This window comes from Salvelinus fontinalis, chromosome 15 (genome assembly GCF_029448725.1).
Source record: "Salvelinus fontinalis isolate EN_2023a chromosome 15, ASM2944872v1, whole genome shotgun sequence".
In the NCBI taxonomy this organism is placed as follows: domain Eukaryota; kingdom Metazoa; phylum Chordata; class Actinopteri; order Salmoniformes; family Salmonidae; genus Salvelinus; species Salvelinus fontinalis.
In genome coordinates, this window is record NC_074679.1 from 18256430 (window position 1) to 18277656 (window position 21227).

Genomic DNA, 21227 nt, shown 5'->3' on the forward strand with positions numbered 1-21227 from the left:
ATGAGTTCCCAATTAGAGACAGCTGATTTCTGTTGTCTCTGATTGGGAGCCATATTTAGGGTAGCCATAGGCTTTCATTTGATGTGGGTAATTGTCTATGTTATACGTTTGTAGCCTGTGTGTGCACTTCGTTCTTAGCTTCACGATCGTTTTCTTGTTTTGTTTAGTGTGTAAGTGTTTTTGTTTCGTTTTGCCTTCGTCATCAAATAAATGAAGATGGCTTATTTTCCTAATGCTGCGTTTTGGTCCGTCAATCCTCCACACGATCGTGACAGCGAGATAGATCCCTTACCGACCCACAGGAGAGCTTTACGGAAAGCAAACGCAAACGTTTTCTCTGTTAGCAAGAGCAGTGGCTATTAACAGAGTCCCATGCCAGCATTAATACAAGTCCCAGTTTAGAGCAGTATTCCCTGGACACTATTTGCAGTGCTGTGTGTGTGTGTTAGAGCTGGGACGATACTCCAAAAATTACAGGCACCGACATCGCCTTCCTCTTACCCAAAAATGCTGCTCATGTCAGTCATTTTCAGTGATTTTACTACACAAAGTTCCTGTAGATTGTTCTAAAACTATTATTTGATCATCAGTAATGTATACAGTGGAGAGAACAAGTATTTGATACACTGCCGATTTTGCAGGTTTTCCTACTTACAAAGCATGTAGAGGTCTGTCATTTTTTATCATAGGTACACTTCAAATGTGAGAGACGGAATCTAAAACAAAAATCCAGAAAATCCCATTGTATGATTTTTAAGTAATTAATTTGCATTTTATTGCATGACATAAGTATTTGATACATCAGAAAAGCAGAACTTAATATTTGCTACAGAAACCTTTGTTTGCAATTACAGAGATCATAGGTTTCATCATACGTTCTTGACCAGGTTTGCACACACTGCAGCAGGGATTTTGGCTCACTCCTCCATACAGACCTTCTCCAGATCCTTCAGGTTTCGGGGCTGTTGCTGGGCAAAACGGACTTTCAGCTCCCTCCAAAGATTTTCTATTGGGTTCAGGTCTGGAGACTGGCTAGGCCACTCCAGGACCTTGAGATGCTTCTTACGGAGCCACTCCTTAGTTGCCCTGGCTGTGTGTTTCGGGTCGTTGTCATGCTGGAAGACCCAGCCACAACCCATCTTCAATGCTCTTACTGAGGGAAGGAGGTTGGCCAAGATATCGCGATACATGGCCCCATCCGTCCTCCCCTCAATACGGTGCAGTCGTCCTGTCCCCTTTGCAGAAAAGCATCCCCAAACAATGACGTTTCCACCTCCATGCTTCACGGTTGGGATGGTGTACTTGGGGTTGTACTCATCCTTCTTCTTCCTCCAATCACAGCGAGTGGAGTTTAGACCAAAAATTCTTGTCTCATCAGACCACATGACCTTCTCCCATTCCTCCTCTGGATCATCCAGATGGTCATTGGCAAACTTCAGACGGGCCTGGACATGCGCTGGCTTGAGCAGGGGGACCTTGCGTGTGCTGCAGGATTTTAATCCATGGCGGCGTAATGTGTCACTAATGGTTTTCTTTGAGACTGTGGTCCCAGCTCTCTTCAGGTCATTGACCAGGTCCTGCTGTGTAGTTCTGGGCTGATCCCTCACCTTCCTCATGATCATTGATGCCACACGAGGTGAGATCTTGCATGGAGCCCCAGACCGAGGGTGATTGACCGCCATCTTGAACTTCTTCCATTTTCTAATAATTGCGCCAACAGTTGTTGCCTTCTCACCAAGCTGCTTGCCTATTGTCCTGTAGCCCATCCCAGCCTTGTGCAGGTCTACAATTTTATCCCCGATGTCCTTACACAGCTCTCTGGTCTTGGCCATTGTGGAGAGGTTGGAGTCTGTTTGATTGAGTGTGTGGACAGGTGTCTTTTATACAGGTAACGAGTTCAAACAGGTACAGTTAATACAGGTAATGAGTGGAGAACAGGAGGGCTTCTTAAAGAAAAACGAACAGTTCTGTGAGAGCCGGAATTCTTACTGGTTGGTAGGTGATCAAATACTTATGTCATGCAATAAAATGTAAATGAATTACTTAAAAATCATACAATGTGATTTTCTGGATATTTGTTTTAGATTCCATTCCAGTGTTTTCAGTGTTCCAGTGTTTATTTTTATTTTTTACTTGCTATATTGTATTTACTTCGCCACCATGGCCTTTTTTATATTTTTATTTATATATATATTTTATTTGCCTTCACCTCCCTTATCTCACCTCACTTGCTCACATTGTATATAGACTTATTTTTCACTGTATTATTGACTGTATGTTTGTTTTACTCCATGTGTAACTATGTGTTGTTGTATGTGTCGAACTGCTTTGCTTTATCTTGGCCAGGTCGCAATTGTAAATGAGAACGTGTTCTCAACTAGCTTACCTGGTTAAATAAAGGTGAAAAAAAAAAAAAAAAAAATCCGTCTATCACAGTTGAAGTGTACCTATGATAAAAATGACAGACCTCTACATGCTTTGTAAGTAGGAAAACCTGCAAAATCGTCAGTGTATCAAATACTTGTTCTCCCCACTGTATATGTATATATTTTTTTGCCTTTATTTAACTAGGCAAGCCAGTTAAGAACAAATTCTTATTTACAATGATGGCCTAGAAACAGTGGGTTAACTGCCTTGTCCAGGAGCAGAACAACATATTTTTACCTTGTCAGCTCAGTGATTCAATCTAGCAACCTTTCAATTACTGGCCCAACGCTCTAACCACTAGGCTATCTGCCCCCCCCCCCCCCTCTCCAATAGCCTATACATTATGTTGATTCCTGCTATGAAAGTATCCGCTTCTCCCTGTTTTGCTGGAGACTGCTGTGTGAACGAGCCACTCTCACTCCCCACTGTGCGCCGCACGGAGGAAGGAGAGCTGGATTCTGATAGCCACAAGCGTATGACCGTGGCTCAAAATGCAGTAACTGGAAAAATACACATTTCAAAGCAACTACTGTTGTTGTAGTTCCAGAGAGGAGAGTCACAGCTTTCTGGGAGTAGATCACGTATTTCTCACCTCTTCATTTGAGTTCATGGAACCACTTTACAACCGGAGTAGGCTGTGTAGTATGGTTTTGATGCCATTTGCGGTCAATATGCTACATCACGTAGCATAGGCCTAGTGCTGGAAAGTTTTTGCAGGACATGACATTTACTGATAAATGAATCAATTAGCCTACCTGTCTACCAAGCAACAATATCATATTTACAGTTAGAAATCTAGCTAAGTGTTTAAACTTTTGAGTTCCCACTTCCTCGGGTGGTGAATAATATAGCTTAGGCCAATATGCAAAAAGATGTTGACAAATTCATCTCTGAAGAGCCAAACATAAATCTGATAATTATGGATCCTATTTTGACAGGTTGCACATTAAAATATCTATCATAAATTCCCTGGATATGTTTCATGAAATAGCTTACTTTTTTAATCCCGGCTACCATCTCAGTTGTCTTACTTGGCACTGGAAAATAATTGTCTTGTCACGATCGTGTGGCGGATTGATGGACCAAAACGCAGCATTTGGAAAATAAGCCATCTTCTTTTATTTTAAAAGATGACGAAAAATAAACACGAAACACTTAATACAAACTATACAAAACAACAAACGACCGTGAAGCTAAATAACGTTGTGCACATACACACACAGGCTACAAACGTTCTACATAGACAATTACTCACAACCAATGAGAGCCTATGGCTACCCTAAATAAGGCTCCCAATCAGAGACAACCGAAATCAGCTGTCTCTAATTGGGAACTCATTCAGGTAACCATAGACTCTCCTAGATAACTAAACATACATAGACAACGCTAGACATCTGAACTCAACACAAACCCATATACTACACCCCATAACCCCTTTACCATAGAAACACCCAAAACCAACAAAACATAAACATTCCCCATGTCACACCCTGACCTAACTAAAATAATAAAGAAAACAAAGAATACTAAGGCCAGGGCGTGACATAACCCCCCCCTTAAGGTGCGAACTCCGGGCGCACCATTACACAGTCTAGGGGAGGGTCTGGGTGGGCTTCCATCCACGGTGGCGGCTCCGGCTCAGGTTGTGGTCCCCACGTCACCACAGTCCCTAACCACCTCCTAGACTTCCTCCAAATGACCCCCCTCCACATTAACCCCATTGCATTAAGGGGCAGTTCCGGACTAAGGGGCAGCTCCGGACTAAGGGCCAGTACCAGGGTAAGGGGCAGTACCAGGGTCAGGGTCAGTACCAGGGTCAGGGTCAGTACCAGGGTCAGGGGCAGTACCAGGGTCAGGGGCAGTACCAGGGTCAGGGGCAGTACCAGGGTAAGGGGCAGCTCCGGACTGAGGAATGGCAGCTCCGGACTGAGGAATGGCAGCTCCGGACTGAGGAATGGCAGCTCCGGACTGAGGAATGGCAGCTCCGGACTGAGGAATGGCAGCTCCGGACTGAGGAATGGCAGCTCCGGACTGAGGAATGGCAGCTCCGGACTGAGGGACTGCAGCTCCGGACTGAGGGACGGCCCATGGCTGGCTGACAGACCTGGCTGCTCATGGCTGGCTGACAGATCTGGCTGCTCATGGCTGGCTGACAGATCTGGCTGCTCATGGCTGGCTGACGGATCTGGCTGCTCATGGCTGGCTGACGGATCTGGCTGCTCATGGCTGGCTGACGGATCTGGCTGCTCATGGCTGGCTGACGGATCTGGCTGCTCATGGCTGGCTGACGGATCTGGCTGCTCATGGCTGGCTGACGGATCTGGCTGCTCATGGCTGGCTGACGGATCTGGCTGCTCATGGCTAGCTGACGGATCTGGCTGCTCATGGCTAGCTGACGGATCTGGCTGCTCATGGCTAGCTGACGGATCTGGCTGCTCATGGCTAGCTGACGGATCTGGCTGCTCATGGCTGGCTGACGGATCTGGCTGCTCATGGCTGGCTGACGGATCTGGCTGCTCATGGCTGGCTGACGGATCTGGCTGCTCATGGCTGGCTGACGGATCTGGCTGCTCATGGCTGGCTGACGGATCTGGCTGCTCATGGCTGGCTGACTGATCTGGCAGATCCTGTCTGGTTGGCGGCTCTGGCAGATCCTGTCTGGTTGGCGGCTCTGGCAGATCCTGTCTGGTTGGCGGCTCTGGCAGATCCTGTCTGACGGACGGCTCTAGCGGCTCCTGTCTGGCAGGCGGCTCTAGCGGCTCCTGTCTGGCTGGCGGCTCAGTGGGCTCATGGCAGACGGGCGGCTCAGTGGGCTCATGGCAGACGGGCGGCTTTGCAGGCTCATTGCAGACGGATGGCTCAGATGGCGCTGGGGAGACGGATGGCTCAGATGGCGCTGGGGAGACGGATGGCTCAGATGGCGCTTGGCAGACGGGCAGTTCAGTCATCGCTGTGCAGACGGCAGACTCCTGCCGGCTGAGGCGCACTGTAGGCCTGGTGCGTGGTGCCGGGACTGGTGGCACCGGGCTGGGGACACGCATCTCAGGGCTAGTGCGGGGAGCAGCAACAGGACGCACAGGACTCTGGGGACACACAGGAGGCTTGGTGCGTGGTTTAGACACTGGTGGTAAAGGGCTGGAGACACGCACCATATAGCTAGTGCGTGGAGGAGGCACTGGTGGTACTGGGTTGGGGCGGGGAGGTGGCGCCGGAAATACCGGACCGTGCAGGCGTACTGGCTCCCTTGAACGCCGAGCCTGCCCAACCTTACCTGGTTGTATGCTCCCCGTCGCCTGACCAGTGCGGGGAGGTGGAATAACCCGCACCTGCCTATGTAGGCGAACCGGGGACACCATGCGTAAGGCTGGTGCCATGTACGCCGGCCCGAGGAGACGCACTGGTGACCAGATGCGTTGGGCCGGCTTCATGACATACGGCTCAACGCTCAGTCTAGCCCGGCCGATACGTGGAGCTGAAATGTACCGAACCGGGCTATGCACGCGTACAGGAGACACCGTGCGCTCTACTGCGTAACACGGTGTCTGCCCGTACTCTCGCTCTCCACGGTAAGTACAGGGAGTAGGCGCAGGTTTCCTACCTGACTTCGCCACACTCCCTTTAAGGCCCCCCCCAAGAAATTTTTGGGTTGTACTCACGGGTTTCCAGCCTTGTCTCCGTGCTGCCTCCTCATATCGCCTCCTCTCGGCTTTAGCTGCCTCCAGCTCTTCACGAGGAAGGCGATATTCTCCCGGTTGAGCCCACGGCCCCTTACCATCCAGTATCTCCTCCCATGTCCATGAATCCTGTGTAGGTAGGTCCTGTTGCCGCTTTCCATGCCGCTTGGTCCTATAATGGTGAGTAATTCTGTCACGATCGTGTGGCGGATTGATGGACCAAAACGCAGCATTTGGAAAATAAGCCATCTTCTTTTATTTTAAAAGATGACGAAAAATAAACACGAAACACTTAATACAAACTATACAAAACAACAAACGACCGTGAAGCTAAATAACGTTGTGCACATACACACACAGGCTACAAACGTTCTACATAGACAATTACTCACAACCAATGAGAGCCTATGGCTACCCTAAATAAGGCTCCCAATCAGAGACAACCGAAATCAGCTGTCTCTAATTGGGAACTCATTCAGGTAACCATAGACTCTCCTAGATAACTAAACATACATAGACAACGCTAGACATCTGAACTCAACACAAACCCATATACTACACCCCATAACCCCTTTACCATAGAAACACCCAAAACCAACAAAACATCAACATTCCCCATGTCACACCCTGACCTAACTAAAATAATAAAGAAAACAAAGAATACTAAGGCCAGGGCGTGACATGTCTAGAGCCCTGCCGCTAATGTAAAGTAAAATGTATTGTTGTATTTATCTTTATCGAGTAAAACAGTTACATTGATCGCAATTTAACTTTTTGTCCATATTGCCCAGCTCTAGTGGCAATGTTGTGTTTGTATTTCTGTAAAACCCTGACATTGGTGATTTTAATAATTTGTTTGCATTGTAGCCAGCGTGGCTCATTTTTATCTTAAGGGTATGTGGTTAAACTGAGGTTAGTAGTGGATGTGCGGTGTGTAAGATGTGTGTATGAGGTGTTTGCATGTGTTTCTGTGGTATGAAAGCATTGCGTGTGTTTGCAGTTTGAGTTGGTGTGTGTGTGTGTGTGTGCGGTGGTGGTGGGGGGGGGGGGGGGGACGTGAGAAACATCTGGTGGATGGCGGGGCAGCGACAGCTTTATGTTCCTCTGCCCAGATGGTGTCACAGCGTCGACTAGAATCACTCTCTTCTTCTATCCTCCACACAATGCCAACACACACACACACGCACACACACACACACCCCTCCACCCTGCATACTACCATTAGTCTTGATTAAACAGACGTAACTAACCAAATAAATAATGTGCAGAAAGAGTACCCACGCAGACACGCACACACCAACACTCACTCACTCACTCACTCACTCACTCACTCACTCACTCACTCCGGCCAGATAAATAAGAGTGAGACCTCAAGTGGTGTTTAAATGGCCATCTTAAAGTTGTAATGATACAGAGGTGCTTGCAGGCCCACGACACCACCCACCAGAGACTTACAGCCATTAGCAAACAAGCAGCTGTTTCAGCACATGTTAGTGTGAGTGTGGAATGTCATGGAAAATGCATTGGTCTCCAATGTCACATGAATTTACACAATAATTTATTTGTTGCCACAGCTACAACTTGCTCAGTAAGGTTGTTTCTGATTGGTCAAGACTTGAAGCTACTCTAAATAACTACTGAGGGTGCTAATGAAGTTGTAGTGTTGAATGTAATGTACAGTAGTCATACCTGTGTAGCTGTATCTATTGGCCAGTAGTCATACCTGTGTAGCTGTATCTATTGGCCAGTAGTCATACCTGTGTAGCTGTATCTATTGGCCAGTACTCAAACCTGTGTAGCTGTATCTATTGGCCAGTAGTCATACCTGTGTAGCTGTATCTATTGGCCAGTAGTCATACCTGTGTAGCTGTATCTATTGGCCAGTAGTCATACCTGTGTAGCTGTATCTATTGGAGAGTAGTCATACCTGTGTAGCTGTATCTATTGGCCAGTAGTCAAACCTGTGTAGCTGTATCTATTGGCCAGTAGTCATACCTGTGTAGCTGTATCTATTGGCCAGTAGTCATACCTGTGTAGCTGTATTTATTGGCCAGTAGTCATACCTGTGTAGCTGTATCTATTGGCCAGTAGTCATACCTGTGTAGCTGTATCTATTGGCCAGTAGTCATACCTGTGTAGCTGTATCTATTGGCCAGTAGTCATACCTGTGTAGCTGTATCTATTGGCCAGTAGTCATACCTGTATCTATTGGCCAGTAGTCATACCTGTGTAGCTGTATCTATTGGCCAGTAGTCATACCTGTGTAGCTGTATTTATTGGCCAGTAGTCATACCTGTGTAGCTGTATCTATTGGCCAGTAGTCATACCTGTGTAGCTGTATCTATTGGCCAGTAGTCATACCTGTGTAGCTGTATTTATTGGCCAGTAGTCATACCTGTGTAGCTGTATCTATTGGCCAGTAGTCATACCTGTGTAGCTGTATCTATTGGCCAGTAGTCATACCTGTGTAGCTGTATTTATTGGCCAGTAGTCATACCTGTGTAGCTGTATCTATTGGCCAGTAGTCATACCTGTGTAGCTGTATCTATTGGCCAGTAGTCATACCTGTGTAGCTGTATCTATTGGCCAGTAGTCATACCTGTGTAGCTGTATCTATTGGCCAGTAGTCATACCTGTGTAGCTGTATCTATTGGCCAGTAGTCATACCTGTGTAGCTGTATCTATTGGCCAGTAGTCATACCTGTGTAGCTGTATCTATTGGCCAGTAGTCATACCTGTGTAGCTGTATCTATTGGCCACTCCACTGTAGATCAAATCTTCTTGGGAGGAGCAGGGGGTTGGATCAGACTGTTCCAAAGGAGTGTGTGTGGTCAGGGGGGTGTGTGAGGTCATGAGTGAGTGTGTAGTTTGCGGTGAGTTTAGCGTTGTGGTTTCAGGTGTGTGTGTGGTGTGGACCCAGGTACAGATGTAGAGAGACGTGTTGAAGGAACAGGACCCACAGTAGGCTGTGGAGGCAGCAGAAACTGAACACAGAGTACTGGGAGAACACTGGGCCTGGAAAGGAGACAACACTGCAGTTAGACACCACACACACACACACACACACACACACACACACACACACACACACACACACACACACACACACACACACACACACACACACACACACACACACACACACACACACACACACACACACACACACACACACACACACACACACACACGTTTGTTTTAATATCCTTGTGGGGACCTAACAATTTATTCCCATTCAAGATCCTCTTTTCCATAACCCCTAACCCTTAACCTAACTTTAACCCTAACCCCAGACACTAACCCTAAACCCAAGTCTAACCCCTAACCCTAAACCAAATGTTAACACTAACCCTAACCTCTAAGCCTAAAATATCCTTCTCCTATCCATGTGGGGACTTCTGATCCATATTTGTATTTCACTGTGTCTAGTATTCATATGACTGTATATACAGTATGTGTTTTTATGTCTGTTACCATTAACTGTAACTAAGCCATGGTATGGTATGTCTATACCGGTTGGTTTCTTCAGGAAGCCATGTGTGTGAACATGTGAGTGTGTGTAGCATGGCTGCTGCCTTAATAACATCCTTAGGAGATAATGACAGTTCCTCTCCAGTCCTCTCCTCTCCTCTCTCTCTCTTCTCCTCCTCTTACCTTTCTTGCTCTCATGGTGGGATAGGAACACACTATCACAGCCTGGGAGCAACTGATAAATGGACTATGACTCAGGTCCCTGACTCCTGAGGAGTGTGTGTGTGTGTGTGCATGTGTGTGTGTGTGTGTGTTCAGATATATAGATATAGATATACATTCAGACCTGCTGTCATCTCACATGGCTACGACAAAGTCCAATATACACTACATGACCAAAAGTATGTGGACACCTGCTCATCGAACATCTCATTCCAAAATCATGGGCATTAATATGGAGTTGGTCCCCCCGTATCTGCTATAACAGGCTTTCCACTATCTGTTGGAACATTGCTGCGGGGACTTGCTTCCATTCAGCCACAAGAGCATTAGTGAGGTCGGGCACTGTTGTTGGACGATTAGGCCTGGCTCGCAGTCGGCGTTCCAATTCATCCCAAAGGTGATAGATGGGGTTGAGGTCAGGGCTCTGTGCAGGCCAGTCAAGTTCTTCCACACCAATCTTGACAAACCATTTCTGTATGGACCTCGCTTTGTGCACGGGGGCATGGTCATGCTGAAACAGGAAAGGGCCTTCCCCAAACTGTTGCCACAAAGTTGGAAGTACAGAATCGTCTATAATGTCATTGTAAACTGTAGCGTTAAGATTTATTATTCTTCCTCCACCAAACTTTACAGTTGACACTATGCAGTTGGGCAGGTAGCATTCTCCTGGCACCCGCCAAACCCAGATTCGTCCGTAAGACTGCCAGATGGTGAAGCATGATTCATCACTCCAGAGAAAGTGTTTCCACTGCTCCAGAGTCCAATAGCGGCGAGCTTCAGACCACTCACACCAGCCGACGCTTGGCATTGCGCATGGTGATCTTAGGCTTGGGTGAGGCTGCTCAGCCATGGAAACCCATTTCATGAAACTCCTGACGAATAGTTCTTATGCTGACGTTGCTTCCAGGGGCAGTTTGGAACTCGGTAGTGAGTGTTGCAACCGAGGACAGACAATTTTTGTGTGGCCTACCACTTTGCGGCTGAGCCCTTGTTGCTCCTAGACGTTTCCACTTCACAATAACAGCACTTACAGTTGACCGGGGCAGCTCTAGCAGGGATTGTTGGAATTGTTGGAAAGGTGGCATCCTATGACGGTGCTACGTTGAATGTCACTGAGCTCTTCAGTAAGGCCATTCTACTGCCAATGTTTCCCTATGGAGATTGCATGGCTGTGTGCTCGATTTTATACACCTGTCAGAAACGGGTGTGGCTGAAATAGCAGAATCCACTCATTTAAAGGGGTGTTCACATCCTTTTGTATTTATAATGTATCTACTTTAATCCATGATCACATGAATAATGATTGATGATACACTAAATTCTAAACTATTTCTAGAAGTCAGGTAGAGACACATACAGTATAGTATGTACACTACTACAGATACAACCTCCCCACCCCCTACACAGAGTCATAGACAGATGACTCTGCCTCCTTACCTCCGTCACTAGTCCAGATGACACTCTGTCATAGACAGATGACTCTGCCTCCTTACCTCCTTCACTAGTCCAGATGACACTCTGTCATAGACAGATGACTCTGCCTCCTTACCTCCTTCACTAGTCCAGATGACACTCTGTCATAGACAGATGACTCTGCCTCCTTACCTCCTTCACTAGTCCGGATGACACTCTGTCATAGACAGATGACTCTGCCTCCTTACCTCCTTCACTAGTCCAGATGACACTGTCATAGACAGATGACTCTGCCTCCTTACCTCCGTCACTAGTCCAGATGACACTCTGTCATAGATAGATGACTGCCTCCTTACCTCCTTCACTAGTCCAGATGACACTCTGTCATAGACAGATGACTCTGCCTCCTTACCTCCTTCACTAGTCCAGATGACACTGTCATAGACAGATGACTCTGCCTCCTTACCTCCTTCACTAGTCCAGATGACACTCTGTCAGCACACACATGTCTGTGGGGGTTGTAGCCCACTCCGTTACAGCACTCCTCTTCCTGGTTGATGACCTCTGACCCGCAGCACTGCAGATGAACCGTTCCGTTACCAGCAGGATGCATTCTAGGAAAACCATCATGGCCAACACAGCAGAGCGATGTGGACGAGTTCAAATAGTCCTCCCCACAGCAGGACAGACCTGGGGGTACACACGCACACAAGCAAGCACACACATGTATCACGCATGCACGCACACACACAATCAGTGAAGCGTTAGTTCAAATGTGTGAAAAGAGGACTCAGTCTCAGACTGAAACTGAAACTAACCATCTTAACCAAATCACCAAAATAAAGTGTCTTCTTCTGTGTGTGTGTCATTATGTGAACACACCCGTTGCTGTCTGTGTGTCTGTGCATGTGTGTGTGTGTGAGCGAGTGTGTGTGTCTATATCCTCCCTGGGACTCCCTGAAATGTGTTGTCAAAGCTGTGACACATGCGTTGTGTACGTCATTTGTACAGTTTGCGTGTTGCTGAGCCTGCCTGCTGCCACACGTCCACCGCCATTACCCATCAGCCCTCTCTCCTCTGCTCATTACCCATCAGCCCTCTCTCCTCTGCTCATTACCCGTCAGCCCTCTCTCCTCTGCTCATTACCCGTCAGCCCTCTCTCCTCTGCTCATTACCCGTCAGCCCTCTCTCCTCTGCTCATTACCCGTCAGCCCTCTCTCCTCTGCTCATTACCCGTCAGCCCTCTCTCCTCTGCTCATTACCCGTCAGCCCTCTCTCCTCTGCTCATTACCCGTCAGACCTCTCTCCTCTGCTCATTACCCGTCAGCCCTCTCTCCTCTGCTCATTACCCGTCAGCCCTCTCTCCTCTGCTCATTACCCGTCAGCCCTCTCTCCTCTGCTCATTACCCGTCAGACCTCTCTCCTCTGCTCATTACCCGTCAGCCCTCCCTCCTCTGCTCATTACCCGTCAGCCCTCTCTCCTCTGCTCATTACCCGTCAGCCCTCTCTCCTCTGCTCAATACCCGTCAGCCCTCTCTCCTCTGCTCATTACTCGTCATCCCTCTCTCCTCTGCTCATTACCCGTCAGCCCTCCCTCCTCTGCTCATTACCCGTCAGCCCTCTCTCCTCTGCTCATTACCCGTCAGCCCTCTCTCCTCTGCTCATTACCCGTCAGCCCTCTCTCCTCTGCTCATTACCCGCCAGCCCTCTCTCCTCTGCTCATTACCCGTCAGCCCTCTCTCATCTGCTCATTATCCGTCAGCCCTCTCTCCTCTGCTCATTACCCGTCAGGCCTCTCTCCTCTGCTCATTACCCGTCAGCCCTCTCTCCTCTGCTCATTGTCCGTCAGCCCTCTCTCCTCTGATCATTACCCGTCAGCCCTCTCTCCTCTGCTCATTACCCGTCAGCCCTCTCTCCTCTGCTCATTACCTGTCAGCCCTCTCTCCTCTGCTCATTGTCCGTCAGCCACTTCTCATCTCTCTTGCTCTCTTCATCCCTCTATTCTTATTCCTTTTTCTCCCTAGCTTTCCCTCCCTCCCTCCCTCTCTCCCTCCCTCCCTCCCTCCCTCCCTCCCTCCCTCCCTCCCTCCCTCCCTCCCTCTAATGGCAGTGCTTCTAATGCAGTTTGACTGCACCAGCATGGACCCACCACCTGACATGATTCCACCGCAGCGAGCAGAGACACACACCTCTAAAAAAAGAAAGGTTAAATAAACAAATATGGGATCTCCACCACCTAAGGACGGGTGACGACATACACTGCGAATTAAACGGATATCGTGAATGTGAACGACGTAGGACATTAAAGATGTTTTCCGCTATAATAGTATTCCCCATTGCTGCTGCATGTAGAATGTTAAAGTGTGGGGGAGGGACACGCGTGTATCCTGAGCTGGTATCTGTGACAGAGACGTGTGATGTCTCTCTGCCATGACACCCTAACCTTGACTATCATGGTTAAAATGGAAAAATGGCTTCTGTTCATCTCAAGATGTTCTAAAGGAGGGAAGAACAAAGCCTTTCTCTGCTCGCTGCTCGTCTTCATCTGTCACTCTCAAGCATGACTAGCTAATGTCCTCTAGTCATACAGCCATAACTACTATTGTACTGAGCTAATGTCTTCTAGTTATACAGCCATAACTACTACTGTACTGAGCTAATGTCCTCTAGTCATACAGCCATAACTACTACTGTACTGAGCTAATGTCCTCTAGTCATACAGCCATAACTACTACTGTACTGAGCTAATGTCCTCTAGTCATACAGCCATAACTACTACTGTACTGAGCTAATGTCCTCTAGTCATACAGCCATAACTACTATTGTACTGAGCTAATGTCCTCTAGTTATACAGCCATAACTACTATTGTACTGAGCTAATGTCCTCTAGTCATACAGCCATAACTACTATTGTACTGAGCTAATGTCCTCTAGTTATACAGCCATAACTACTATTGTACTGAGCTAATGTCCTCTAGTTATACAGCCATAACTACTATTGTACTGAGCTAATGTCCTCTAGTTATACAGCCATAACTACTATTGTACTGAGCTAATGTCTTCTAGTTATACAGCCATAACTACTACTGTACTGAGCTAATGTCCTCTAGTCATACAGCCATAACTACTATTGTACTGAGCTAATGTCCTCTAGTCATACAGCCATAACTACTATTGTACTGAGCTAATGTCCTCTAGTTATACAGCCATAACTACTATTGTACTGAGCTAATGTCCTCTAGTTATACAGCCATAACTACTATTGTACTGAGCTAATGTCCTCTAGTTATACAGCCATAACTACTATTGTACTGAGCTAATGTCCTCTAGTCATACAGCCATAACTACTACAGTACTGAGCTAATGTCCTCTAGTTATACAGCCATAACTACTATTGTACTGAGCTAATGTCCTCTAGTTATACAGCCACAACTACTACTGTACTGAGCTAATGTGCTCTAGTTATACAGCCATAACTACTACTGTACTGAGCTAATGTCCTCTAGTTATACAGCCATAACTACTATTGTACTGAGCTAATGTCCTCTAGTTATACAGCCATAACTACTATTGTACTGAGCTAATGTCCTCTAGTTATACAGCCATAACTACTATTGTACTGAGCTAATGTCCTCTAGTTATACAGCCATAACTACTATTGTACTGAGCTAATGTCCTCTAGTCATACAGCCATAACTACTATTGTACTGAGCTAATGTCCTCTAGTTATACAGCCATAACTACTACTGTACTGAGCTAATGTCCTCTAGTTATACAGCAATAACTACTACTGTACTGAGCTAATGTCCTCTAGTTATACAGCCATAACTACTACTGTACTGAGCTAATGTCCTCTAGTTATACAGCCATAACTACTACTGTACTGAGCTAATGTCCTCTAGTTATACAGCCATAACTACTACTGTACTGAGCTAATGTCCTCTAGTTATACAGCCATAACTACTATTGTACTGAGCTAATGTCCTCTAGTCATACAGCCATAACTACTACTGTACTGAGCTAATGTCCTCTAGTCATACAGCCATAACTACTATTGTACTGAGCTAATGTCCTCTAGTTATACAGCCATAACTACTATTGTACTGAGCTAATGTCCTCTAGTCATACAGCCATAACTACTACTGTACTGAGCTAATGTCCTCTAGTTATACAGCCATAACTACTACTGTACTGGGCTAATGTCCTCTAGTTATACAGCCATAACTACTACTGTACTGAGCTAATGTCCTCTAGTTATACAGCCATAACTACTATTGTACTGAGCTAATGTCCTCTAGTTATACAGCCATAACTACTATTGTACTGAGCTAATGTCCTTTAGTCATACAGCCATAACTACTACTGTACTAGTCATAAAGCCTGTAGTGGTTCTAACGGAACACATAACCCTCTCAATATTAGTTCCACAGTGTGTGAGTCCTGTGTTCTTCCTATAGTTCCAGGTCTCTGTGGTAGTGTCTGTAACAGTGTGTGAGTCCTGTGTTCTTCCTATAGTTCCAGGTCTCTGTGGTAGTGACTGTAACAGTGAGTGAGTGGTACGTTCTCTCTGTGGATAAACCACCACAACTGTAATTACCCGGCTACCTAGTTCCACGGTGATAAATGGCTAATTGCTTAATACTCTAATCAGTGTTCGTTCTTTGCGCATATAAACTCTGACAGAGCCATTAATCCACACGCTCTTTTCACTCAGCCGCCAAACGGATGGCTTCAGCTGATTCTCTCTTGCTGCCGCGTGCAGGCTCTGTGGCTCCGCCGAGCGATGCGGCATAAATCACGGGCCGTCGTGACATAAAGATGTCTGACGCGCGCTAACTCACTTAGGGACGGCAGCTGTTGCGGAGCGGGGCTCGGTGGCGATTCCCAGGGCGCATCACTTCAGCTTCAATGACTTGCAAATAAACAGCTCAACAGTTTTCCAAAATAGCTTTCTCCTCTCCAGCAGCAGCCCTCACACACACACACACACACACACACACACACACACACACACACACACACACACACACACACACACACACACACACACACACACACACACACACACACACACACACACACACACACACACACACACACACACACACACACACGCGCAAACACACACACACACACACACACACACACACACACACGCGCAAACACACAACACACACACACACACACGCGCAAACACACAACACACACACACGTCCCTGTCCTATCTTCCCTTCCACTTTCCTTCCGGATGCCCTCCGCTATTTACAGGGTGTTTAATCACCTTTACCACCTCCCTCCCTTCCTCTTTTCATTCCTTCCTCGGGGAAATGTGAACTTTGATACTGTGACCTGGTCAAATCAAATCGAATTGTATTTGTCACATGCTTGGTAAAACAACAGGTGTAGACTAACAGTGAAATGTTTGCTCACGGGCCCTTCCCAACAATGCAGAGAGAAAATAGAGAAATAATAGACAAGTAATAATGATGCTTACAGTGACTGTTCAAAACCCCTCCATCCATCCATCTGTCCTTTTCTACCTCCCCCTTCTCCTATTCCACTTCCCTCCATCCTCTTTCCATCCCTTTCACCTTCCATCCAAGCAGTAGAGAGAGAGAGAGTGAGAGAGAGAGAGAGAGAGAGAGAGAGAGAGAGAGAGAGAGAGAGAGAGAGAGAGAGAGAGAGAGAGAGAGAGAGAGAGAGAGAGAGAGAGAGAGAGATTGAGGGACATAGAGTAGGTACTCTAGTTTACAATTGGCTCATTCATCCCCCTCCTCTCCCCTGTAACTACTCCCCAGGTCGTTGCTGCAAATGAGAACGTGTTCTCAGTCAACTTACCTGGTAAAATAACGGTAAAATAAAATAAAATAAAATAAATAGTCAGACATCTCCTCTAAAGCTAAACTTCAGTTATTTTCATATCAGTATTTCAACAGAAACACAATCTCTCTGTACACACACACACACACACACACACACACACACACACACACACACACACACACACACACACACACACACACACACACACACACACACACACACACACACACACACACACACACACACACACACACACACACACACACACACACGCTGCACACACACACACACACACACACACAGCATTGCACAGCACAGCGCTGTAGCTAATCTTCAGATTGATGATGGATTTGCATACATTCATTAGAGCGCAGGGGACTCGTGCCGACAGAAGGTGCTTAGGCAGTGTGAATTAAGGTTCATTCACTTAATGAGAAGTAAATATTTAGCCTGCAATGAACAACTGATAAAAATGTGTGTCGTGGATTACGCTAGCCTTTCGGCTACTAAACCCAAACTTAAAACAAACAAAACACTTTTAAATACCTGAATATATTAGCCCCCCGTTTAACCTTATACACATGCATACAGGTCCACACACACACACACACACACGCACACGCACACGCACACGCACACACACACATTTTCAAAGTCACAGACACGGCACGGAACAAGTGCTCTTTACGATCCAGGAATAGCACTGGTAACAGTATTCAATAACAGAGAGTTTCACTGTTGTATTAATATTCCTGTGTACTCTGCATTACCGGGGGGACTGTGGGTAAGCCACAACCAAACCCCACACACACCACCTCCTGGGAGGATGCACTGTGCGTTGTGATGAAATCACATTGAATTGACTTTCTCACACTGTGTGTGACAGGACAGAAAGGCTGGGCCGGCAGTTTACACCAGTCCCTGAGGACCATCCCCTAGAGACACACAGCAGGATCTTAATTTGATCACTCTTTTGCTACTGAGAATTCCCCAGCACAGCAGGAAACGCAAACTTGTAGTGTATTTTAGTTTTAAACAGGCTTCTAAAGTTTGTAAGTTTGTAATCCACAATGAAATTTAAGACTTGATTTTCCTTAATGAAAAATGTATCAACCCTACAAAAATGTCCATTATTTTCCTGCTGTAGCAAACTGGCTCAAATTAAGATCCTACATCTGAACCTCTCTCTGATAGAGGGAGTGACGGAGATAGCGATGGAGAGAGGAATGGAGAAATAGGGATAGTGTGAAAGAGAGAGAGAGAGAGAGAGAGAGGGGAAGCAGGTAAAGCACAGATAAAAAGACGCTGAACATGAGACTGTATTGATCGCCCCTCACAGATGCACTCTCAAGTGTGTGTGTGTGTGTTTGTGTACAGTGCCTACAGAAAGTCAACACCCCACTTGGAATTCTTTAAATTTTATTGTGGTACAAAATGGGATTAACCTTTTACTGCAGTTGGCTGAATCAGGGTCACACAGAGTGTTTCTTGGTAGTCTTAAAACCTGTTGGGGATGGGGGCGCTGTTTAGACTATTTATGCTAATGTGGCAAATTTTTTAAACGGCTTCCCACAAAATCCTTGATCGTACAATATGCATATTATTATTATTATTGGATAGAAAACAGTCTATAGTTTCTATAGGAGTTGAAATTTTGTCTCTAAGTGGAACAGAGCCCATTCTACAGCAATTTCCCTGACATGGAGTCAGATTTGAGAAATGTTGGCCACTTTTCTGAAGTCAGTTAAAAGGGCACTGTCGTTGCTATGACTATACGGACACTTCTTACGTCTTCCCCTGGATGCCTTTACGTGATGACGATTCCAACGGGGTCGATTGCGCGTTCACAGGCCCTACAAATGAAAAAAACCTTTAGCTAGCAAGTCTTTTCTTGCTGCGTAACGCGCGTGGAAGACACCGACCCTCTCCTGTTCCAAGCGTTAGTTTAGCCTGTTATATTTCTCCGGTCATCTTTTCACTCGTTATAGGAGTTACAAACATCATAAAGTAGTTAATTTAAAGCGTTTTATAGCAATTTATATCCGTTTAGTGCGATTTTGGGACATTTATTTTTGCAACGATGTGAAAAGTTGGGCACGCTTTTCAGTTCATCCCGAACGCAGTTGACATTTCCACATGGCAAGAGGACAGCTTTCCACCAAAAGACGATTTCTCCCAAGAAAGGATCCTTTGCCCAAGATACTGATGGAAGAACAGCTCAAGGTAGGACATTTTTATTATGATAAATCGTGTTTCTGTCGAAACATTTTAGTGGCTTAGGACGCCATGTTTTTTGACGTAGCTTCGCTTGGCGCAAACTGTATTGAAAAGTAAGGATAAATTAAAAAATGTAATAACGCAATTGTATTAAGAATTAAATTGTCTATCAATCCCTGTCCACCCTATATTTTTTAGTCACGTTTATGAGTATTTATGTATAAGAGTAGATCACTGTCTAAGTGGCGCAAGGACATTTTCTGACCAGCTGAGCTACATTTCACATTGTCTAACCATGATTTTGGTGGCTAAATATAAACATTTTCGATCAAACTGTATATGCATGTTGTAATGTGATGTTACAGGAGTGTCATCGGAAGAATTCTGAGAAGGTTAGTGAAAAAATTAATATCTTTTGGCGATGTTGACTTTTATCGCTCACTTTGGCTAGAATCAATGCTGGGCTGCTAATTGCTATGTGCTAAGCTAATATAACGATTTATTGTGTTTTCGCTGTAAGACACTTAGAAAATCTGAAATATTGTCTGTATTCACAGGATCTGTGTCTTTCGATTCGTGTATGCTGTGTATTTTTACGAAATGTTTGATGATTAGTAGTTAGGTAAACACGTTGCTCATTGTAATTATTCTAGTCCATTTGTGATGGTGGGTGCAATTGTAAACTATGCCATATACCTGAAATATGCACTTTTTTCTAACAAAACCTATCCCATACCATAAATATGTTATCAGACTGTCATCTAATGAGTTTTTTTGTTGGTTAGGGGCTATAAATATCTTAGTTTAGCCGAATTGGTGATGGCTACTGGTGTTGGTGGACAAATAAAAGATGGTGGATTATGCTAATGTGTTTTTAGGTAATAGATGTACATCTTTACATATTGTGTCTTCCCTGTAAAACATTTTAAAAATCGGAAATGTTGACTGGATTCACAAGATCTGTGTCTTTCATTAGCTGTATTGGACTTTAATGTGTGAAAGTTAAATATTTTAAAAAAATATTTTTTTTGAATTTCGCGGCACTGGTTTTTCAGTGGGGGGGGGGGGGGGGGGGGTGTGCCGCTAGCGCCACGCTGATCCTAGACAGGTTAAACACATCTATTTTGAAACAAAAGTATACACCTCACACACATGGTTATGGGTTTAAAAAAGAAGACCCCCTGTACCATGTCAGATATAGAGTTGAAATGTATTCAGTTTTGCGTCCATACATGTTAGAAACACCTTTGGCAGCGATTGCAGCTGTGAGACTTCTTGGGTAAGACTCATAAGAGCTTTGCACACCTGTATTGTGCAATATTTTCAAGTCTTGACATAGATTTTCAAGCAGATTTAAGTCAAAACTGTAACTTGGACACTCAGGAAAATTCACTGTCTTCTAAGCAACTCCAGAGTAGATTTGGCGTTGTGTTGTAGGTTATTATCCTGCTGAAAGTTGAATTCCTCTCCAAGTGTCTGGTGTAAAGCAGACTGAAGCAGGTTTTCCACTAGGATTTTGCCTGTGTTTAGCTCCAACCTGTTTCTTTTCATCCTGAAAAACTCCCCAGTCTTTGCTGATGTCAAGCATACCCATACCATGATGCAGCCACCACCATGCTTGAAAATAAGGAGGCAGTTTTGTTGTGCTACAGCCTGAATTAAAAATGGATTGAATAGATTTTTTCTCACCCACCTACACACAATAATAACAAAGTTTAAAAATGTTTGTAGATTTTTTTTGCTAATTTATTGAAATTGAAATACAGAAATATCTATTCTCATTTAAATAAGTAGTCACACACCTAACTCAATACTTTGGGTATGTCTGTATCAGCTTTGCACAACTGGATTTGGGGATTTTCTCCCATTCTTCCTATCAGATTTTCTTAAACCCTTTTAAGATAGATGGAGAGCGGCGATAAACAGCAATCTTCAAGTCTATCCACAAATTTCCAATGGCATTCAAGTCTGGGCTTTGGC

General features: G+C 45.5%; 1 protein-coding gene across 1 annotated transcript in view; it reads right to left on the reverse strand.

Moving 5' to 3' along the window:
- ush2a (Usher syndrome 2A (autosomal recessive, mild)) overlaps nucleotides 1–21227 on the reverse strand; it is a 504211-nt gene that overhangs the window by 115609 nt on the left and 367375 nt on the right. The window contains exons 57-58 of the mRNA XM_055862864.1: nucleotides 11674–11897; nucleotides 8837–9116 (exon numbers count right to left, since the gene is read on the reverse strand). Coding sequence (XP_055718839.1) covers nucleotides 8837–9116; nucleotides 11674–11897 — 504 coding nt within the window. The remainder of the gene's footprint in view (nucleotides 1–8836; nucleotides 9117–11673; nucleotides 11898–21227) is intronic.